The 24669-nt window shown below is 46.5% G+C and overlaps 1 protein-coding gene across 3 annotated transcripts in view; it reads right to left on the reverse strand.

Annotated features, from left to right (window-relative positions):
* Window positions 1-24669, reverse strand: part of Gnao1 (G protein subunit alpha o1) — a 172170-nt gene that overhangs the window by 69435 nt on the left and 78066 nt on the right. For all 3 annotated transcript variants that reach the window (XM_008852751.1, XM_008852752.3, XM_008852753.3), the window contains exon 3: window positions 9207-9348. In XM_008852751.1, the coding sequence (XP_008850973.1) occupies window positions 9207-9348 (142 nt within the window). The remainder of the gene's footprint in view (window positions 1-9206; window positions 9349-24669) is intronic.

A 24669-nucleotide genomic window follows, 5' to 3' on the forward strand; every position in this document is an offset into this window, starting at 1 on the left:
CCATCCTGGTGCTGTTCAGCTGTAGAAATATCCCTGGAAGTGCTGACTCTCAGGACCCCTCTCCAGCAAAAAATGGCTGTGCCTGTGGCTTAGGCTACTACAAACTGGGTGATGTTTACCTGAAGCGAAATGCACCCTAACCTGTGCATCCAGGTGTATCCAGGAGTGACTTACTCAAGCAAAATGGCTTACCATTGTAGCTAAGATCTCATGCATCCAAATCCAGCACATATATACTACAGCTGTTAAGGGGGGTGGAAGGGTCCTTCCCCCTGCTTTTTGGAGAACAAGCTGGGGAGCATGTCGACCCTGGGCCTGCTGCTGGGGCCAAGGCGTCAAGGCAGGAAGGTGGCTTTCTCCTGTGTAAACTGTTCTGTTTTGTTTTGAGCAGTATAATTCAAATGTGACTTCTTCAGAATGTTTGTGGGAACTTTACTCAACCTGGTCTTCTACAGGAATGTCCTTCATCTCAGGGCTTAGTCCATGATCCGTGATCGAATGTCCCATGAAATGGATCCAGAGTCAGTGTGACCTCCCATCAAGCGCTCTCAACACCCAGCTACCAAAACCAGGAATTCTGCAACTTATTTTTTTATTTTTTTTTTCAAGAATCAGAAAGCTACAGGACAAACAATTGTCTTCTTAGCCCTAGACAAGGCCTTCAATTCGAGGATGGGAGCAGTCATCCACCTGACACTGTCTTCTCGTTAGCACTTCTTCACCAAATGCCAACCATGCAAGGAGTAGATTTGTCTAGCCTGTTCCCGCCCGCCATTTCTCTGGAATGGATGGTCAACAACAGCCAGAACACAAGAAGAAAAGGTGCTCTTCCCAGGTGACCACAGGCCACTTGTACACACCACTGCTTAGCTCATGGTGTCCTCTTCCTGGAAGGGCTGCCTCCATCATAACCTAATCAACCTTGGAGAACCAGGATAGGGATCCCTTTGCTTTGAGGGCATGAGACTACTGTTAGCTGATCTTTCCTAAGCACCTACTATGTGCTGATCCCTGTTTTCAGATCTTGTACCTATTGAGTCACTTAAGGCACAGACAAATCCCATTATGGAGCTGACTACTGTCCACATATCATCACCCAACTGTGAACCTGAGGGAGAGAGGAGGCCTCTTTCTGCTGTCTTATACCAGGAAGTGCAAGAGCTGAGATTTGGTAAGGGCAGCAGTTCAGCCCCAAAGCCTGTGCCCCACCATGCCTCACATGATGTTTGGGGGGGCACTGCTTTGGGACTCCAACAATGTGCATTCATAAAGTATAAAAATGCTATCTACTGTGTCTATCCTCTGATTTGCCTTCCTTGGGAGCAGAGGCTAGGTCCAACCCCCCACAGCACGAAGGCCCAGCTGGCAGAATAAATGTGCAAACCCAGGAAGCCATTCCAGTCTTGCTCTGGCTGGTGAGGGCATCAAGGAGTCATAAAATAAAGCGTACTCTGTAGCTTTCATTCCTCCTGCTGGATGTGTCTGTTCTGCCTGGCCTGCTCTTAGGCCTATCCCCAGCACCTGGCCTGCTGGGTGGCTGTAGCTGTTGGTTGAATGGAATCAGTCACTGACTCTTCGATGTGCTGACTAGTCATAGAGCATGACGATGCAGAAAACAAGGATGAACAGGGCAGTCCTAACCTCTCAGACTTACTGTCTGGATGCGGAGGTAAGGTAAGCACGAAGGAAAATTGCTGGGACAGCCATGAGTACAGTTGGAGAGGAACAAGGGTGCAGGGGAAGAAGGAGCCAAGAGACAGGATGAATCTAAGACTTCAGTCCCTCCTCTTCCTTCTCATCTCGAAGACTGCTGTTCCCTGCCGTTGATTCTTCCTTTTAGAGCAAGACCAGCAAGAGCCATCGGTGCTACTACCCTGAGCCCTGGTACAGCAGCCAGGTCAGCAGGGCTTAAGCAGTGGATGCTTCCCCCCAAACAGGAGGGTGGGGCCTGACTCATTCATATAGTTCAAGGAGCAGGCTGGCCCATCTGTACTGAGTCCTGGAAGCAAGCATGTCAGAGATGGCAGAGCCTTGGAAATCAAGGTACCTATCTTCTCATCTTAGGGATGCACCTCTGTACCGGGTTGGGAGCCCCTTCATCTGTGTATTCAGCCCTGCTGCGTTTGTGCACTGTTTCCCAAGAACATGCTCAGTAAGTACTTGTGAAACGAAGGAAAATAAGGTCCTAAGTTGGCTGGGAAATTGGAAGGAACTGAGTGCCGCATGTTTGGGCCACATGTTCTCTTGAGCAAGTCTCTTCTTTGATTGGGCCAGACAGGCCAGATTTTGCCATGTGTGTAAAAGGAAGTAGCAGGATGAGATGGTCTTGAGTGGAAGAGCTTTGAGCTCTGTTAATCTGGGCAGGCAAAGGGCAGGGCAAGGGCAGGCTGTGGGCTGGGGGAGGAAGAGCCTCGCTGGCCAGTCTGTGGCAGGTAGCCACGCTTGCTCTTGCCCTCCTCAGATCTGACCGCTCCCTCTGCACTATCCCTGATCTGCAGGGAATCCCAGGTCAGAGAGCATCTTTGTTCTTGACTGCTTCAGAATTTGTGCAAACCACAAGGTGAATGGAGCTGTGCTGCAGAGACGGCACGACACTTCCATGACTTACAGAGAAAAGATCTGTTCTGAGTTCCACTGGGGACTTATATCTCAACATTTCTCTTACCAGAGGAGATTCACTGACATTCTGGAAACGAGGTATGAAACTTGATTCTGCCTCCCCAAAGAGCTGCCATTATCTCTGGTGGGGGACTAGGGGGCAGTGGTGAAACAGACAAGCCCAGCAGCAATTCCAGTCAGTGCTGCTCCTCAGTCCTGCTGCTTAGGTCGGTGACCTTGAACAGTCAATCCCGAGGCTTGCGCCTTCATTTCTAGCCAGGAAAACCTGAGGTAATACCTTGATTATTCCTCACTTGGGCTTTGTGAGGAGAATTCATCAATTATCAATAAAATTAATAATAATTTCAAACAAATAATGAAAAGAACAATTGCTGCAATATGCTGAGGATTTTCCGAGTCAGGCAGCGTCCTGTGCATGGCTATAAGCATGATTGCACTCACTCCTACAGCAGTGAGTGAGGCAGCCATTACGGTGGGGGAAGAGGCCATGGAAGTATGGAGGGATAAGCAGCTTTCCCAAGGCCAGGCATTTGCTGGTGACAGAACTGGGAATTGAATCCAATATCCATATTCTGGTGTCAGGCATTATGTTAGATGCATATTCTGTTCTCAAGGAGTTTATAATTGAGCAATCAGCAAGTGCACACAGTTTATTTAAAAAAAAAATGACAAAGTGATAGTACATCCAAGCCAAGCCTCACACAAGTTCAAGGCATTACTTTGTACCTGTAACACCTCTTCTCATTCATCACTAGGAGTCAAAGCCAATATGCCTACAACGAAGGACAGATTAACAGGACAATATAATGGGTTTATTTAAAGTTTTTTTTTTTTTAAATTTAAACGCCACATGTTCTTCCTTTATTTTAATATTTTATTTATTATTTTTATTTTATGCGTATGAGTGTATTGCTTCCATGTATGTGAGTACACTCATGTCGTGCAATGCCTCGGAGGTCAGAAGAGGGCTGGATTCCCTTGGAACTGGAGTTAAGGATGGTTCCTAGCCGCTAGGTGGGTGCTGGGAATCGAACCCAGGTCCTCTGCAGGAGCAGTCAATGCTCTTAACCGCTGAGCCATCTCTCCAGCGGTTCCTAGCCGCTAGGTGGGTGCTGGGAATCGAACCCAGGTCCTCTGCAAGAGCAGTCAATGCTCTTAACCGCTGAGCCATCTCTCCAGCCCCGTAATTAAAGTTTTAGGAGACACAGAAGCATTCAGAAGTGAAGAGTGAAAGGTCTAGGAAAAAAGTTTCTTTTTATGCCTAGGCTCAGTGAAGACTGAACAGCTGGGTAGAAACAGGATTGGACAAAAAGGGTGTAATTGTATGAAATCGAGGGAGAAATTTAGCAAGGCCTGTTGGGATTCTTTTGCCTTTGAAGTAAAGGTCTTAGGATCTGTATACTATCAGACAAAAGTAGTTCGGAGAATTTTTTTATGACTAGCCTTTACCCATGTAAGAAACATTAAATATTAGTCTTTTCTTTCAAACCCTGTGAAATTTGGAACTTGGTTTATGACAAGGAATTCTAATCTTTTAATCCCACCACACCCTGGAAGACTTTTGTTTAAAAAAAGGCCCTGATGTATTCCTAAACCTGATGGCCTGGGGCAGAGGAGTGCTCCCTTTGCACAGATTCTTTTAAACTAGCCACCTAGCCAACAGGAAGACTGAAGTCAGACCCCAGTCAATGGGGAAAAGAGAGTATTCTTGTGTTAGAGATAAAAGCCTACCAAACTTCCAGCTCCTGTATGCTTGCTGGATCTGACTGACCAGGCAATACAACCCAGGCAATACAACCTTTTGCAAAAGTAAAATCTGCCTTGTTACTTTCACTTTGTTTGAGTGTTCTTTATGTGGTATTAATGGGGTCCTTGGATCTCAGACTTTATTTCTAACACCCAGAAAGAGAAGATTTTATGACCTGCCTCGGGGAAGGGGTACTCTGGTTTCTATGATTAGCTGGAGGGGTGGGGTAAGGACAGAAAACAGAAGACTTTACCTCTGTGGCTCGGCTATTGTCCTTCCACTCAAAGTGCTCAGCTTCTGTTGCCTACTGTTCCATTAGTTTACATTTTACATACACAAAGGCACAAAAAATTTAAATCTGTTTACATACACAGGTGTGATACAATTTACGAACATGGATCATTCAAAGACTTTACTCTTACCCTCCTCCCTTCCCTGCATTTGTCAAAGTGAACCTTCAAACCCGCCATTATCTCCTTAGTCCTTTCCCCCCCAGTTAGTTCAGGTCACCAGACAAGTCCCTTTGTTTGTTTAACAGGAGCAGGCCCAGGCCTGAGGGTAGAGGAAAGGGAGTTGGGAAGCTTCAGCTGGGAAGGGGAAGGTCATCTGCACAGGAATGATGGAGGAGGGAGGGAAAGTGAGGAGGAAAATGGGAGAGGGATGGGGATGAAGGGGCACAGAGAAAGTGAAGAAGAAACAGCAAGAGGAAGATGGCAGAGAGGAGCCCCTTTCAGGCAGACAGAGAGGGTGGAAAGAAACAGGTGAGGTAGGGGCAATGGTGGGAGATACAGAAGGAAAGAAAGGGCAACAGCTCTGCCTGGAGGCTGGTGGTAGAGGAATGGAAGAGAGGATCTCTGGACAATTGGGGAAAGGGGACAGTTCAAGGCAGTGGGGCTGGCACAGATGAAGGCAGGAAACAGGAGGAGAGCAGTGGGTGCTACCTTTGGGTCCCTTTTCATATTTTTTTTAATGATTTTTAAAAAATATTCTGGATAGGCTCTTGCTATGTAGCCCTGGGATCCTCAAATTACCATGGTCCTGCTTCAGTGTCCAAAGCGCTGGGATTAAAGATGTGCACCATCCCTGGTTTAGGAACTCTTTTGCCTGGTTGTCCTGAGCCTGTTTCAGAGGGCCTCTGCTGCGGACTGTTGTTTTGTTAGTCATGCATATCTACACTGTATACATATGCACTTTGTATTGTACGACCTTGGGTCTGTCACTCTACTGTTCTGTGCCTCATTCTTTTCTCTTACAAAATGGAGATAGTAGTATCAACCACTATACAGGTAGTTGTTAGGATTAAACAAAACTCTTTAATAATACCATACATTATTTAAAATAGTTCCTAAAACACAGTTAAAGCTTCTGCTATCCTGGAGCCATTAATCCTGGCTGGAGCTTCTATTATCAAACTCCCTCCATCTACTTGCTGATCACCCCCCACACACACCTTGGGTCTGAAAACAGACTCACTAGACAGAGAGCCTTTCTCTCTTTGCCTCAGGCTCCTGGCTGAGCTACTGCTCCAAGCTGGTCACACCAGTGTTCAGTTTCATGGTCCTTGTTTCTCCCAATTGCCAATGCATCACCAAGTCCATTAATTCCTCTTGTCACTGTAACTCCCTGTGCTGCCTTTCTTTTCCCATCCTTCACCCAGACCCCACACCCCTGACCCCGACCCACACCTCATGTATATTCTGTAGTCTATAGCCACAGCTTCCTGACTGTTCCCCACCTTTAGCCTCACCATGATGCGGTCACTCTATGCCTGCCACCAGAAGTGTCCAAAACCTCACTTTAATCCCATCTCTTTCCAGCACAGTCTATCAATGGCTGCTTTTTGCCGGCAGGATAAAAACCAAACTTGCTGGCTACGTTCCAAGATCTGCCAAATTTGGACCTACCTGTACTTCCAACTTGTTTATCTTTACCCACACTAATCCCATTCCTCCTCTGCCAGCCAAATCTCCTTTAGTTATTACCAGCCATTGCCTGTATTTAGGTCTGGTGGACTGCTTCAGCCGCCTTTTCCCAGCCCCACCTGCACCCGTGAAATCATATCTAGACATCAATAACTGTAGTCTCCCTTCCTCTAAGGAGCCTCCTCTGACCACCTCAAGGAAATGAGATCACCTAGATAACATAGGGGAAAAAAGAGGCAAAGTATAAGGTGGCCAGAGACCAAGCTGCATTACAGTAAGTCACAGTGTGACCCTGGAAGGTAAATGTATAACCATGTGACTCTCAAAGGTAAAGCATAAGATCATCCCGAATCACTGGCACCAGTGTGGCTGACGAAGATGACCACTAACTGTTCTCTGTCTCCTTATAACAGCATCTCTCTATCAATAGCCTTAAAATGACCAGTTTTCATGATGTAGCTAGCTGACAAAGCCCCATACAGGGACAGAAAAGAGGAGAAACTTAACTGGAGAAGAAAATTCTATCCCATTCCTGTAATTCTCTGCCTCCACCCCCACCATGTAACTTCTCTTCATTAAGTTTTTCCCCTAAGGTGAGCTATCCGAGATCCTCCAGCAAGGTCTCTCGAGAAGCTTGCACTCACGCCTTGAATGTATACCTCTGCCCTGTAATAAATGTTTTCCCAGGTCCTTAATTGGTGCAGCTCTGTCTCTGAATTCTTTCTTAGACAGTGCTAGGAACATGGAAACACCGGGTAAAGGCCTCAATCTGGTCCCTCTATCTTTGAAACCTACCCAGCGTTCGCCACTGGGAACCAAAAAGCCATGGTCAAGCAGTCTGTGAGTCCCATCTTCCCATGATGACCAACTCCTCAAAGCTGCACCAACATGCCTTTGAACCTCTGCAGCACTTCACACAAACCTACACACACAAGTACTGAGGAGTCAACATCTGGCTACTTAGGGACAAAATTCCAGGCACTACCTTTGACAACTTGGGGAGCATGGGCATCATTCTACTTAAGGGATGTTTTCTGAACACCTACTATGTTTTAAGGGACAGTTCTGGCAGGGAAGTCAACATCTGGCTACTTAGGGACAAAATTCCAGGCACTACCTTTCTTTGACAACTTGGGGAGCATGGGCATCATTCTACTCAAGGGATGTTTTCTGAACACCTACTATGTTTTAAGGGACAGTTCTGGCAGGGAGCAGGTGCTCTGTAGATGACAGCCACGTTCGTTCCCACCGGTCTACCTCTGTGAGGATGAGTGAAGCAGTACCCTCATCGAAACCACTGTGCACGGGTTAGTCCCATGACCCAAGCAGGTATTTTTTGACATAAGCTTCCTTTGGACACTATCCCTGCTGTACCCACTCCTGTGCCCCAGCACAGTGCCTGGATCCTGGAAGAGCACAGGGAAAACTTACTGGACAAGACTGAAGGATGAAGAGAGGCACTGTGTTCTCCTCCCCCCGCTCCATGACCAAAGCCAAAGTTGGTCTCTTCTTATTTGCTTATTTGTTTTGTTTGGGTTTTCAATTTGTTTCGAAGAGAGGCACTGTGTTCTCCTCCCCCCGCTCCATGACCAAAGCCAAAATTGGTCTCTTCTTATTTGCTTATTTGTTTTGTTTGGGTTTTCAATTTGTTTGTTTTTGACAGGGTCTCCCTAGTCCTAGCCGGACTGAAACTCACTATGTGGACCAGACTGATCTCACAGAGATCCACCTGCCTTTGCCTCCCCAGGGCTGGGATTAAAGGGGAGAGCACCGCGCCCAGCGTCAAAGTTGGTCTCTTGTGTAAAAAACCTATACCAAGAGACCATCTTTTCTGCCTTCCTCTGGGGAGCAGCAGGTGAGTGGGGCTCACCAGGGCTCTGCTCTCCATCCTAGGCTGGCTCAGACACTCTGTCAGTCACCCAATTCTCCAGGCCCTGGAAGTGCTAATAACTGAGCTGGGGTGACTCTACCCCATGGAATTAGGGTTTTGTGCATAATATATTAAATCTTACACATAAAGCTATCTGTCACAGATAATTTGTCAGACTTTGAGAAGGCCAGGATCACATTCCTCTACGAGGAAATGGTTTTCAGCAGAGATATGTGTATTTAAAACATTCAAGTCATCAGAGGCTCACCTCCCTACACAGAGGCTCCAATGCAGGCCAGCTGCTCTGAGGCCTCTAGCTACTCCCCTGGAAGGGGCCCAAGTGCTGCTTTTGGTTAGAATTCTCAGGTTGCTTTCTCACCTCCTTCTCACCCTCCCTCCCTTTCACTTGCTTTGCTAGTGTAGCTGTTTATAGTTTAGCCTTGCAGTGAATGCAAAAGTTTGCAAATAAGAGGCTTTTATACACTTATTTCATTCACTACTCATCAGACACCTGGAAACTCAATTGAAAACAGTCCCTGTTTCAGGGATGCTGACTCAGGAAGGCCTCACACCTACCAGGAGATGCAGAAAGCATATCTCTTGGTGTAAAGAGCAAGAGAGAGCCAAGTCCAGTGGCTGCCCTCACTCCAACAAGATAAGGACCGTTCTCAGAAGGGAAGATGGCTCTTAGGGAGGTGGGCTTTGTTCTGTATTTTTTCCGGTGGTTCGTTGCAGGGGTGGGGGGGGGGGGACCCTGGAACTCACTCAGGGTTATACCGCCTCGATGTAGAAACATTCTCCCACACTTTCTCATCTATGGAACATACCAGGGAATACTGTAACTTGTTTTCTTGACTTGCTGGGGAGCTCTGCCTGTCACGGAAACCCCCGCATTTGCCAGGGACTGGTATGATGGCTTAGGCTGGTGACTGCTACCTACTCTCTTACAGAGCACAACCTCTTCTGGTCCCATCAGGCTTTATTGAGAGGAGGTAGTGGGGTCAAAGATCTCTCCTCTTTGTGCCCACAGGCTCAGGGACCTGCCTACCTTTCTCTCCTTGTCACCGTACTCGACACCCAAAGTATCCATGGCCCGGACAATGGCTGCCAGAGACTGGATGGTGTTGCTGTAGACAACAGGCTTGTACTGCTTCACATCTTCTCCAGAGAAGCCATCTTCATGGATGATCCTGGAGGAAAAACCACAAACCATACCCCATGATGAGTGTGCTGTCTTCACCCCACAGGGAGAATACCAGGTGTGGAGGCCCCAGGGCAAGCCCTGGTTTCACAGAGTGGGGGATAGGCCCCACAGTGACGATGGGCTACTAAGTTGCTCTATTTCAATGCTGTAAAATCTAAAAAGAAAAATAAACCTTATCTGAATTACTGAAAAAATAATCTGAAAAACAGAATAGTAGAAAAAAAAATACAATATTTTCAGACTCCATACACAGGGAAAGAGATGAGGGGTTGATGGCTCTTGCAACAGGAACAGCAAACACTATGTGCTCAGTCCATGCTAACTACTGGTGTTTTAGCAAAGCCTGGGGGCTTCACTTGGCATATTCGTAGGGGCATATCACTTAAAATCCCTGCAAGAACTCTGCAAATGAATAATACATTGGATCTCCCCCCGTGCCCACCCTCTTGTGCTGAGGATCAAACCCAGGGCTCAATGTATGCAGTCAAGCACAGTTTTCAGAGGGAGAGGGCAGCCAACACTCTGTTTTCTACCACTGACCCACACCAACTCACTTAAAAAATTTTTTCATTTATTTATTTTTTCTTTTTTAATATGCGTATGAGTGCAATGCCTGCATGTGTGTAAGTGCACCCATGTCATGCAATGCCCGCGGAGGTCAGAAGAAGGCATTGGATAGCCTGGAACTGGAGTTATGGACAACTGTTAGCAGCCATGTGGGTATTGGGAATCAAACCTAGGTCCTCTGTACCATCTCTCCAGTCCTTCACTCAGTACTTTTAATAAGAGTAGGATGATGGTTAGCTTAAATGAACAACCATCCTCCTCCATTTGGATGAATGCGTATGTGAAAGATATACATTGTCAGATGAAGGTGGTTCCCTATTCTCCACTGGTTTGTACTAACCACAGAGTGACCCTCTTCTGTTGGACCTCAACAATGACACAGAGTCTACAGAGGGGACATCACAGACCAGAGGGAGTGTGACACTCTCTGGTGGCCACTCAATAGGTAGCCACTGCCGACAAGAATCCTGGTAGCAAAGAAAGAATGAGCCAATCATGCCCAAACTTTGTAAGAATAGTCTTAAGACGGAAGTAACTGAAAAAGAACAAATACGTTTTAAGACCAACATCTAAGACTGATTGTCCCTCAATAGACTGAATGAATTCTTGTATGGTTACATTTTCAGACCAAGAATGAATGTCACAGAACATGTGCAGAGTTCAATGTAAAAGCCGAGCCCTCCTTCCACCTCACCACAGCCCCTGTCCATTCCTTCATCTTCTGTCCTGGAGAACACTGCTGACAACCATTTTTAAAAACAGTTTTTACTGAGATTTATTTCACACTAGTCCATTTGCCTAAAGCATACAACTCAATGATTTTTTAGTAAACTCATAAGATTGGGCAATCATAACTGCAATCGAATTGTAGAACATTTCTGTTCCTTCCCCAAAGGACCTCTGTACCCATTAGCAATCACTCTGTATTCCCCCTGCAATCTTACAACCACTAATCTACAGTTTTCCTGTAAATCTGTCTATTTTGGACAGCCCACATAAATGCAATCATAACATATATGTGCTTATGACTGGTTCTTCCGTTTACCAGGTCTTTTTAAGACATGTCCATGTTGTTGCATGTTTCAGCATCTTGCTCCTTTTTGTTACTGAATAATATTCCTTTGTATGGACAGGCTGCTTTTTACTTATCCAATCACCTGTGGATGGAGAATGATAATTCCTGTTGCAAAGTTAGAACTAATACTGGCTGTGGGTCTTTATCCCAGAATGACTCAAGGGACGTTCTGTGGGTTTGATTTTAGCACTAAGTCTGTTTATACGACAGCCTTTTGATGGAGCATATAGCTGATCCAACCCACAGGTGTGTGACCTCAGAGCATCCCACAGGGAGATATTAGCTTCCTCTGCATGAAACTAGAGAGGTAAAGGAAAAAATGAAACAAGTGTGTTCAGGCACTGGACAACAGGCTGTGCAATCAAGGTGGCTTGTGCCTGGAGGCACTGACCAGAGCACAGTGCAAGCTGGAGGAGACAGGCAGACCATAGAGGCTCACGGGGTTGCAGAGATTTACTTCAGCTTAGAAGATCAAGGCAGCTGGAATGGAAAGGAAACGGCAGAGAAAGGGTTCTTGGCATCTGAGTAGGGTCCCTGGGGGGGTTGTCTTCAGCTAAATAGACAAGATTCCACAGTCGGCCAAGAATAGCTGCCAGAGAAGAAATGAGCTTTAGGGGGTTTAGAGACTGAGCCTTGCCAACACTCTCCCAAGATGTGCCCTCTGACAAAGCAGAATGGGGAGCCCTTAGGCTCCCCAGATCTGTCCTGACATTGCTAAGAAGCAAGCCTAGGAAGAAACCTAGCTGGCCCGTAACTAACTCAGCTACCCAACAGATTAAAGTCAATGCTTTAAATGAGGATGACAAAATCCAGGCATTCAGCAATGTAATATTCACAATACCATTTTCCAGTGAAGAAATTCCTGGATACGCAGACAAGCATGAAAGTGTGGCCACAACTAAGAGATGCACTGGTCAGCAGAAGCAGATGCAGAAGGGACGCTGATGACAGAACACGGAGGACGGCAGAAACATCTACTTTCAACATTTTCAAGACATCAAAGGAGATCATGAGCTTAAACCAGAGAGAAATGAAAGTTATAAAAAAATGAACAGCAGCTGAAATGAAGTTTCACTGGGTGACATTAACGGCAGATCAGACACACAGAAAATTGGTGAAGTTGAAGATAACATAGCAAAAACTACCCAAATGGAGGCAAAGGGAGGAAAAAGGCCAAAAACATATCGCTACATACGTAAAAGTTACAAAAGTGCAAAGGAACGGGAGGGAAGTACATCACAGAAAGACTCACGCCAGAACGGTGCATGAGGTGAAAGTAAAATGTGAGAAAACATACATGGACATGCCAGAGCTAGCGCTAAGAAAGGCGGGAGAAAGAACAATACACCCAGACCCCACGAGCTGATCGGAGAGGTGCAGGCAGGGCCCGCGGCATGGGGTGATGAGCTTCTGCAGAAGTCAGGGCTGGTCCCAAGACTTCTTTCTGACCCCAGGCCCTGCCACCCTCCTGGGGGTGTTCTCTAAACCACAGCTTCTTAAAACTGCGCCACGGCTTCTTAAAACTGCACGTCTTGTCCCCATATGAGTTCACTAACTGAATGGGCAGGAGAGGGAGTCCACGAAAAATTGGACAACAGTAAAAGGTTTCTGAACAAACAGTGACCAAGAATCAATTAGAAATTAAATGCCTGATGAATCTGAGGAGCCTCTGGCAGTATCCACCTATCCTGCCTGGTGTAACCTCACTGCAGCCTCAGCTCTGAACACAAAACATGCATACTTAAATTTTTATTTTTTTTATGGTATGTGTATGAGTGTTTTGCCTGCATGTATGCAAGCACACCTATGTCATGCAATGCCTATGGAGACCAGAAGAGGGCATTGGATCGCCTGGAACTAGAATTAAGAATGGTTGTTAGCTGCCATGTGAGTGCTGGGAACTGAACCTGGGTCCTCTGTAAAAGCATAACTATTGAGCCATCTCTCCAGTCTTACAACACGCATACATGTACATTTTGTACCGCACATGTGATAAACCTATGCAGCCTCAATAAATGTCACCTGAAGCACCTTGGTTCAGGCAGTTCTGACTAGTGTTTTGTGAACTGCAGTGCTTTTACTATACATACCAAGTTTCCTGCTTACTTAGAAACATAATGGCTTAATAATAGAAAAAAAGAATTAATATTTTCCTAGCAACATTCCTCAGCCTGTGAAGTACCAAATGAATATATTTTTGGATTGTACTGTGTTTGAATATTTGATTTTAAAAATGGCCATTTGAGTTACTGACTTGGGTTTCATTAAAAAAAATCATGAAATGAGTTTTGACTTGGGATCGGATTAGGATAGGATTTCTATCAACTTGTCTGCCCCACACAGACTTCAGCCATTCTGTGCTTCACATGCCTACTATGCATTAGTGTGAAGTGCTGTCCTCAGCACTGATGATTATAAAATCAAAAGACTGAGCAATGTTGAAGATGCTCTAGATCTTGAAGTATCAAATATTCAGCTGAGATTTAATTCTTTATGAATAAATGGTGCACGCCTTTAATCCCAGCACTCGGGAGGCAGAGGCAGGTGGATCTCTGTGAATTCAAGGCCAGCCTAGTCTACATAGTGAGTTCCAGGACAGCTGGGGCTATAGGGAGACCCTGTCTCAAAAAGACCAAAAAAAAAAGAAAAAGCACGTTCATTGCATTAATAGACACATTGGCCTTCATCCTGAATAAATGGCAAAATTACAGGTTCCCGAAAGAATTCTTTTAAAATAAACTTCTTTATAATTTATTATCAGTAAATGTTTGATTTGTATAACAATTTTATACCCTGGGGTCATGTAAAAGTTTCTCTGGCCAAAAAAAAAAAAAAAGGGTTGCACAAGGAAAAAAATTAAGAAACCCTGCTCTAGATCCCTATCTGGGATTTCCTTTCACCTGGGGTTGGAATATCATTTCCCACACTAATCTTTACACTTACCTAGTGAGGTAGGAAGGCAGGTGTTTAATCATATCCGTTTGACAGAAGATGAAACTAAGGCTGGAGAGATTAGGCGATTGGTTCAATCTCTCTCAACAGATCAGTGTCAGAGCCAAGTCCTGAACCCAGATCTTGAAGCTCATAGCCTTCTCTACTATACCCAGATCCATGCCCTATACTAAGCCACTACCTGGCAGGTGTCAACCTGGTGCCTGGGGTGGTGAAAGACACTTCATTTGAGATTGGCAAAACTGATGTAATGTGGGGCAAGTGCTCCAGTCATGAGTATTTAACTTATCTCACTGGTGTATATCAGCTAAACTGGGCTTCTAGGAGAATTCCATCTCCTCTCCACTACACAGTCATATGCACTGACTCAGCACAAGAACACATGGGCCATACAGGAGAGCCGTGAAAAATGCCATTCATAATCCCATTGCTCAAGCACTGAGCTTTATAGAGCAAGGCCTGTCAGTGGCATTTTTTTTCATGTACAGTCTTCCTCTTACTCCTCCTGGTTAGAACAGTCAGTAAAGTCTCTTTATTTTCCATCTCCCCGTGCCATTCCAGTGAGGCAGAACAGAGCAGTTGCAGCAGCTTAGGTGGCAGCCAGACCTGAGCAACACCACCTCTGGTGACCTGTGTATATCCTGGTGAACAACTGACTTAACTGTTCCAGCTTCGGTTCCTCACTGGCAAGTTGTTATGAGAAACAAAGGGTATGGCAGAGTAAGCCTGTAATCCCAGCACCTGGGAGGTAGGGACATGAGGATCACAAGTTCAAGGCCAACATGGGCTATGTAAGACTCCTTTCAAAACAAAAACAGTGTTCGGCACTCAATGCTAAGTGCTTCTCCCATTGCATTTTATCAAAATTTCAAAGCAGTCCTGGGTTTGATAAATAACCATCATCTCCTTTTTACAGATGAGGAGACAGCCTCAGAGAGGTCAGGACACTTCCCTGAGGTCATACAACTGGTAAATGGCACAGTGGTATCTGAGGTCCTGCTTGTGACCCATGGACAAATGGGCAATGGCAAGGCTCCTTCCCTAACCCCAGGCCCTCTCACTTCCAGGTTCCAGAGGCCCCCAAGACTATACACACACACACACCCCCCACATATATACATATAACACCCCCCCACATACACACATGCATGCATACCACACAGGCATATACAGACATCACACACCTCACAACACATACACACAAATACACACCACAGACATATGCACACAACATACACAATACATACACATAACACAAAAATATATACAGCACAACACATATACATACATATACACACTATACACAGAACACACACATACATACATATACATACAACACACCATACACATACATACAACACCCCCCCACACACACACATGCACACGCATACATCAGTACTTGTAATGCCTGTCCAATGCTCAGAGGGCCTGGTAAGGAAAGGAAGCTGCTGGAACTGACTGGGTAGACCCCAGAGGAGTCTCATGGGATGGTCCAGGCTTGGGTCCTAGGGGTGGCAAGACTGGGGTTTGGAAGCAGGAGTGAGGCTGCATGAGTCATGTTAACAACAGCCAATGGTCCCACATGCTCCAGAAGCCTCGGTTGAACTGCTGAGTCAATGTACAGAATCAAATCCCAGCAATGCCACGTAGGCCCATCCCTGCCTGGAGCCGGCACCAGCCCTACACTTACCAGTGACACTAGCACAACATTCCCTCTTGTTTGGCATAAGTTAATGTGACTTAGGTCTCTGTCATTCATAACCAAGTCTGACTGGTAACAATACTCAGATATCACCTCTCAGTACTCTTGTGCTTGCTAATTTTTTGTTTCCAGCACCAGCCCTTGATGTCTTGTCTCACCTATCTCTCCTCCCCCTTCCCCCCAAGATCCTGGCAAAGGGATGGCCAAGGCCTGGTGAAGGTAGAAACATCACACATGAGCCATGTGAAGGTAGATACACAAGACCTTCCCCATCAAGGAGCTCACAGAGAAGACAGCTGCCGGTACACATGTACGTGCAAATGTGCCTGTATACATGTTGGGGTACTCATCCGCCAGATATTTTATGCCCTGCAGCTAGGGCATCAAAGGAATGGCTAAGCTATTTCTCATTGTGCCCATCTAAAACCTAGGAACTGAGGGGGATGTTCCAGGTTAGAACGCTAAGAGCCATGGAGAGAAGGAGTTAGACCTGACAAGGGCTGACTGCAGCCATGAGTGTTCCACTTCGGATAGAAGACACCAGCTGGACTCTGGACCTCTGGCAGCACTGCTTAAATCATGAGTGGAAATGGAGGAAAAGGGAGGGTGGCAAGCGTGCAGGGAGGGTGGCAAGCTGGCTGGCTGTAGCAGGTCCCAGCTTTCTGAGGAGGCAACAGGCGGCAGTCCCTTGTCCTTCCCACACATACCCTCTCTTTGTTGCCTTGGGGACCCTGAAGGAGGTCCAGACTTGGCTCTCTCTGCTCTCAGCTCTTCTCACAGGGCAGGACTGCTCTTAGCTGCAGGAAGACTCCTGGGCACAGTGGCCTTATATGGTCACAGAACCACAGGCTTGGGAGCAGGAAGAGACCTCACACAATCATTGGCCTGGCAGCCTTTCTCTTGTGAATCACAGGCCCCCTTGAGAGTGACAGATATACCAACAGTTTTTTTTTTCCCTTGATTTCTGGAGGTTCATGAACACCTGACCTTAAGATTCAGGGATACAAGTCTATTACCAGGCTGGGTTCAGGGATCCCTTTCCCTTCAGTGTTGCCCCATTCTCTGCCATGATCCCCACATGATTTATACACTTGGGAGGTTGGAGAGTGGAGCCAAGTGCTAACTGTGTGATGGGGTAATTTCCAATAACTGCTTGCTGAAAACTGTCCTCACTATATTGTATTCAGGATCAAGTAAGCAGGACAGTTAGCAATGGTTACTGCTGGTACCTTTGGAACAAGGGGGCTGGGCATCCTGTGACTGGTCTCTGGAGGAAGAGGATGTGAAGTGGGTCCATGAGGAAATGTGGTCCCTTTCAGTGGTCCCCTTGGATTAAGAAAGACTCAAGGCATCGATGAGGCACACTGCTGTGTGTGTGTGTGTGTGTGTGTGTGTGTGTGAAGGTGTTTCTAGAGAGGTTTTGCTGAGAAGACCTGAACGTGGGTAGCACCACACCATGAGTTGAGGTCTTGGACTGAATAAAAAGGAGAAAAGAAAAAGGTGGGCTGAGCACTGCCACTCTGCTTTCTCTGCTTCCTGGTTGGCCACCAAGGACCAAGCCACTCCCTCTGCCATGCTTTCTCCACCATGATAAGCTGCATTGCTCCGAACAGGGTCAAAACAAACTTTTTCCTTTAAATTTTTTTTTTGGGGGGGGGTCAGGTAGTTGATCAGTCATGAGAAAAGTAACCAGTAGAGGTGAGAAGGCCCGGAGGACCTCTGCCTGCCAGGAAGAGGAGAAAGAAGGGCTAACGTGCTCCAGTGGGAAAGGGAGATGGGCTGGAGAGGGGAACCCTGCTACAGTGAACATTTTGGAAGCATTTATATGTCGGGGAGCTGAATTTCTCAATTTGGGGTCATCTTAATGATCTTTCAAAGTGTTTCTGAACAGGGATAGAACCTCACAAGATACCTGTCCAGGTTAGGGCTCTTTGTTTTGCTCCTATGACCACTGATAATGGTGTCCAGTCACCATGGAGACCCGATGAGCAGTGAGAATGTGGCTCTGGAGCCATGAACTACCCTATAGGTGGGCAATGACCATCGTGACCCCACACAGCACATGTATAATCAAACAAGGAACAGTAAGATGCCAGCAAGCTAATGAGCCACATGCCAGCACTTATTGGCTCCAAAGAACCCATCAGAAAACTGGACCTGGGCAGGAGGCTGAGATGAAAACACCAGGTACAGTGCAGTGGTTATCTTGTACAGGTACACTCATGAAACTACAGGTGTATATGTGGGGAACGGGCACAGAAGCCATGGAGGGAGGAGGATGGAGAGGATGGAGCAACAGAACAGAGTGGTCATCATTTCTGGTGGTGGCATTCAGTGCTGTGTTGCTGTCTTTGTGTCTTTTCCTCCTTAAAATGTGCAGTTAGAATCTGGAAGAACAGGTTATTTTCTTTTCTGAAGATTTTTTTTAAAAATTTTTTATTTATTATTTTTATTTTATGTGTACAAGTGTGTTGCCTGCATGAATGTGAGTGCACCCATGTTGTACAATGCTGCAGAGGTCAGAAGAGGGCTTCAGATTCCCCTGGAACCGGAGTTAAGGACAGTTCGTAGCTGCCATGTGGGTGCTGGGAATCAAACCTGGGTCCTGGGACCCTACTGGGATGTCAAAATAAGGTCTCGCAAGAGCAGTCAGTGCTCTTAACCACTGAGCCATCTCTCCAGCCCCTGAAGATTTATTTTTATTAGTCTGTGTGTATGTACACATGATGTGTGGGTGCATGTGCCACAGCACACATATGGAGATCACAGGACAGCTTTGACAAGTTAGTTTTCTCCTTCTACCTTTATGTGAGTTCTAGGGATCAATCTCAGGTCTCGCAGCTTGTGCAGCAAGCACTTTTACCCACTGAACCACCTTACCAGCCTACAACAGATCACTTTCAATGGGAGACAGATATTTCACATTTAACACAGTGACCATGTTGACAAAAGACAAAAGGAGAAGGACAAATCATGGTCCCCAGGAGTCTCTCGGCATGATTCATTGGGTCTGGCTTGATCTGAGGCCCTAAGGCACTGCCAAGCTCATGAGACAAGCTCCTTGCCTTCTGGAGACTCAGTCTGGATGTCAAAATAAGGCCAGTGCTGAGAACATGAAAGCAGCAGTGTAAAGAGGCATCGGCCAAGGGCAGTGGAAAGGAGTATGTGTTGGCTTTGTGGGTCATACCCAACAGTCATTGCCTTCCCCCACAGAGAGCTCCTTTCCTGCCTCCCTTGCAGCTAAGAGTGGCTACATGATCTAGTTCAAGCCAGTAAGATGAAAGACGAGATGGTCAGATATGCCTCTGGCAAAGTCTTACTTCCTGGTCCCCAAAGAAATGCCTTGATGGACACCTTTCCTGTCACCCTTCTCCCTTCCCACAGGGCTCCATCCCCACAGACATTTCCTGGCCTCCTGCCTTTATATGTTGTATAAGGAGTCAAAGGAGGAGTTGCAACCACACCATGACTATGATACTAAATGCCACCATCATGGGGATGAGGGATGGGGGGGGCAGGGAATCTCTGATGACTTGCTGAAGTGTCAAATTAACCCTTATAACAACACAGTTCATTCTCCTACCATGATGACCCCTGCTGGGCCAGATAAATGTTCCTTTTCCATGTGGGAAACTGTAACTTAGAGAAAAGAGACATGCCCAGAGACAGAGTTAGCTTGTGGCACAGCAGAGGCAAAATTCCCTGAGGACTTTCATTGTGTCACAGGCCTCTGATAGCCCAGGTGAGAAAAACATGAATCCAACTTCAAAACAGACTCCCTTCTCCCTCTAGCTCCAGCTCCAGTCCCCAGTGATTCAGAAGCTTCTGAGAGGGTGCTTTGTAAGCACCTCCTTTAATTCATTCTCCATGAAGTCATTTTTCATGAAATATCTAGGTATCTACTATGTTCCAAGCTCTAGGAGATTTAAGATTGAGCCAACACACAGTCTTTGCCCTCATGGAGCTTGCATTCCAATGTGAGGTAGAAAATGAACAGGTATTTTCAAACCATAATGGGGAAAGGAAGAACTAAAACCAGAAGGCTCATACTCTGGGCAGGGCCAGCTTCCTGGAGCAGTGTTGTCAGAGGGGCAGGAGCTAGCTGGGCAAGGAGTGACACTCCAGATAAGGCAAGTTACATGCAGACGTGGGGTCTCTGTCTGGGTGCTGAAGGGATGTGTGCCGAATGGACGAAGGCAGTGTATGTACCCTGGCTGGGACTCATCAGGAGTTCTGCTGTGGAACTGGCCATGATGTTCTCTAACTGTAGGTTTCTGACTCTCATGAAAAGTGTGTAAAAGAAAGCTGACCCAGTGCGGGGGAAACATCACAAACTGCAGCCAGGCTCCGAGGTGCTGGGCCAGCAGAGCCATCTGAAGCCAGGCGGAACAGATGGGAGGCACTGTGGGATGGAGAAACTACTCTGCCCAAGACCCTGCCTTTCTTCCCCTTCCTGGAGCCCCCACTGTTACTATCTGTATATGTGTACATGTTCATGTGTGTGCACATGCAGATGCACGTGTGTATGTGTGCATGTACATACGGAGGTCAGAGGTTGATGTCAGGTGTCTTCCTCTATCACTCTCCACCTTAGGTTTTGAGACAGAGTCTCTCACTGAACACTGATTTGACTCAGCTATGTTGGCTGGTCAGTCAACTCTTTGGGATCCACCTGTTTCTACCTACCCAGTACTGGGATTACAGGCATGTACCACTGCACCTGGCTTTCTACATGGGTGATGGGGATCTGAACTCAGGTCCTCATGCCTGTGTGACAACTGAGCCATCTCCCCAGCTCCCAACTGTCATTGTCATTGTATTTTGTTTTCCCTCAATGACAGTGGGGTTGACCTGGCTGCCTGGCTCAGAGAGCTCTAAGAGTGAAGACTAATGAGAGGTCTCTACTGGTCCCCAAGGTATACAGGCAGGCTAAGGGGAAGGTGACTGGTAATGATTTCTGGGGACTGCAGAAGCTTAAATCCTCCTGAGTATATCATTCCATAAACATGTAACAGGTGCCTGGTAAGACTTGAAGACACCCTGACTTTCCTATTCACCAACAAGGCAGGTTACCAACCTCCCTGGGCCCAGGTCTCTCTTCTGTACAGTGAGGACAAAGGAATTAGTCTTTAAGGGATGCTGGCAGTATTAAATAATGTATGGAAGGGTCTGGCATGGTCGGCAGCTAGTATGACCTAAAAGCAGCAAATGAATCAGTGCAAAGCAAGGTTAGACCTCTGGTCTTGTCTCACCAGTCATAAGACCTCTTCTACACAGTGCTACAGTGCCAAGCTCCAGCTGAATAGGTTCCTGGAGACCAGAGGGTATCCTTGTCTTCAGTGACAGGTTTGGAGACCAGTGGCTGGGCAGAGCTAAGAGGTGTGTGTTTTCATATTTGACTCATAGGAAATGGAGAAATCGAGCTGGTACTGACCGTTAAGCTTCATCCCTACTGGCTAACTTTCACAGTGCTAAAAGGTGTTATGTACACTGCCAGAGGAGAAAAGTAATCATCACTTTTACCCAGCTATAAATCTTATGAGCTACAATAACTACTGGTCTGGCAAGATATGCCCATTGGTACAATGGTGGCACAAACACTACAGGAGTAATAAAACACTTTGATTGGATTTAAGGTCTGTTTTACAGTTTTCAGGGCCAAGTACATGCTGATAGACAGGTCACAGGCTGTGCTGCATAGCTTCAGTTGTGAACTTGACACACCTGGGAAGAGGGAACCTCAACTGGGTAATTTCCTCTATCAGATTGGCTGTGGCTACGTCTTTGGGGCATATTCTTGATTGTTGAGTGACTTGTGGGGGGCAGCTCACTATGGGTTGTGCCACCCCTGGGCAGGTGGTCCTGGATTGATTAGAAAGGAGGCTGAGCACAGGCCAGAGAAGGAAGCTAGTAAGAAGTCTTCCTCCACAGTCTGTGCTTTAGTTCCTGCCTCCAGGTTCCTCCCTGAGTTCCTGTCCTGGCTTCTCTCAGTGATGGACTATATCACTTGGAAGAGTAAGATGAAATAAAACTTTTCCTCCCCAAGTTGCTTTGGTCATTGTGTTTATCATAGTAGTAGAGAAATAAATTAGGACAAAGACATAGAGAACCTACTACTATTATTCTGCTAAATGGTCTTAGTATTAAACTAATTCCTAGTGACTTTTTGTTATAGATACCAATAGATTAGTGCATCTCTCAACCCTCAGCAGAGAAGCTTCTTTTTGTGATTAACTCAGAGACCCACATCTGGTCAATGTAAAGAGTGCTCAGACCTAAATGAGACATCTCTCATGGGTATGACACCCTCTTTCCCCAAGGCTCAGGGATCATTGTGGAAGAGGGTGGTCAAAAGACTGTAAGAGCCAGAGGTGGTGGATGACCACAAAAAAAAACCAGTGTTTTCTGAACACAACAGGGCAACTGCACATATGAACTCTCAGAGGTTGTGACAGCATGCACAAGACCTATACAAGCTCAAGCCAGACAAAATCTCAGCATGGAGTGGAGAGGTGGGCACAAAGTCCCAGCCCTAGCTGCAGAACTATTAGCAATTGATAGCTTCTGGGAGAAGGAGAGCCAGTTTTCTTTAGGGCTACGAGCACTGGTAGGTTGATCATACTCTAGGGGATGAACCCACACCAAAGGATATTTGAGCAGCACAAACTAGACTCAGTGGGCCTTAAGGAAAAAAAGAAGACACAAAGTTGGGTGAGTAGGGAGGTGAGGGTGAGGGAAAGGGGTAAATATAATCAAAAGGCAACATATGAAATTTTCAAAGAATTAATAAAAATATTGCTTAAAGAAAAGAAATGTTTTAAAAAGATTTGTTTCACAAAGCAATTATGCTTTGGTCTTGATTTCTGATGCACAGCATCCTAAAAGAGTAGAGGCAGGAAGCCCCTGATGGAAACTGTTAGTGTCACTCTTTCCCAGGCATAAGGGCTGGTTTCTCAACTGGCAGAGCTAGGACTATCCCATGATCACTGCCTCCTTCTCTTCCCCACTGGGGGACTCCTCCCTTCTCACTCAATGAACCATCTACTGTATACTAGATGCAGTTCACATACAATCATGAGTGGGGAAGACAGCCCCTACCTTCAAAGGTCTCACAGTTTAAAGGAGGAACATAGAAAATAAGGAAGTAAACAAATGTGTATTACAGTGTAATAAACACAAAGTAGGTAGATTGTCAGGCGGGGGTAGTTAGGAGCCAGGAGGTAACACATGAAGGCGAGGCCAAAATGGCAAGGAAGCGTCGCTGCATGTATGAAAAAAAAACATTTCAGGCAGAGAGAACAGAAAGTGTAATGGTCTTGGTGTACCCTGTGTGCTGGAGCGACAGAGAGGAGTGACCAGAATGGCATGAATGACAGAGTGGAGGGACAAGGTCAGAGACCACAGAGGCCCCTCACATGTGGCTAACCTGCCAGCTATAGTTTGGCTCTTGTTAAAAGAAATGCTCACCTACTAAAATAAATGTTCATCTGTGTTCCTCCTAAGCCACTCCAACTCCCACCTGTAGTTTTGCTCCAATCGCTTTTAAATGGCAACTCTCTTCTTTCCCTGACTTCCAAAGTGCCAACTGAAGGCCTGTTCTTGGAACACTTAGGGATTCCAACCCATGCAGCTGAGTAAAGGAGAAGGAAGATAGCAGGCCACCGACCATCCGGCTATCTGGAGGAGCCGCACCACACACCAGTGCCAGGCTATTTCACTCCACTGAAGCCACTCCACTGTGGATTCATTCTGTGCTCCATGGTCATTTAAGCAATCCTCTCTTTTTCTTTGACACAGGGACTTGCTGTGTAGCCTGGGCTGGCCTCAAACTTGGAATCCTCCTGCCTTCAGCCTCTGGTGCTGACATTTCAGGTATATGCTGCTATGCCTGGCTAACAGTTTTTTCTTAGGTGGCCAAGTACTGGGTACAGAGCAGAGAAGGCAAGGTTAAGCCTGCCTGGCTAAACCGAACTTCAGGACCACTGTCAAGTACTGGGGAGTGGGGCACAGAGTATTGGCACCAAACAATCCAGTCTGGCCAGGTTCCCCCATGTGGCTTCCTATCACACTAGATAGAGGTCTTCACTGGTTGTGTGGAGTCCATCATCTGCATGAGCCATGAATTATCATCCAATCACCAGCAGTCGTTACTCAGGTATCTCTGGGATAAGACTCCACGCCAGCTGCAGATGAAGATACCAGGGAGGCTGCCTATCATGCTTTGACTAGGGAAGCAAAAGCAACAGGGCCTGCATGGAGTCAGATGGAGGCTGGCTGACCTGCAGCCTCCCAGGCTGGGCTGTGTGAGGTCTGAGTATCACCAATGGGACCCTTACCAATCTGAAGAGACGAGAGATCGATCAAAAACCTCACTGGCCAACTGTAGGGTAAAGCTACATGGTATGAGAAAAACGTTTTTTCAAAAGTCCCTTATGTCCCATAATGAATGCTATATTTAAACCCTGACATGCTAATATCTGAATAATATAGAAGGGCATTCTAAAATAATAGTAACAGGCAAATCAATCCCCCAAGGGGAATGACTAGCACAAACAAGAGATATGTCCTGCTGACAGTGACTTGCAGAAATCTATTATAAAGATGCCATTTCTAATAAGAAGCAACTCTAGCCAGAAGCAAAGATGTCAGCTGCCAATTGTCACCAGACAGAGCCAGGGACGAAGCTAGGACTTGTTGTGACTCCAGGGCAGAACCTCTGCTGTCATCATCAGAAGCAACAGATCTGCCCTCCCCCTGTGCTCCGTGTGTGGGGAGGGCCTGGGAACAAGTGCTTTGTGCCCTGTCTTCCAGAGCCAGTCTTTTCATCCTCCTGGTGGCAGCTGGTCTGCATTCTGGGGCCTTGGCCTTAGAGTAGATCTTAGGACTTGGATCTGGAGACGGACCTGTTCTTCTGCAGAACAGCCACTGACTAAAAAACCACTGTCAACTCCATGTAAAAGGGGCAGAACAGCTCTCATAGGCTAGCATCTCTAGCTATGCCCCAAAGGTCT

This window comes from Nannospalax galili, unplaced genomic scaffold (assembly GCF_000622305.1).
Source record: "Nannospalax galili isolate Female #2095 unplaced genomic scaffold, S.galili_v1.0 scaffold1007, whole genome shotgun sequence".
NCBI lineage: Eukaryota > Metazoa > Chordata > Mammalia > Rodentia > Spalacidae > Nannospalax > Nannospalax galili.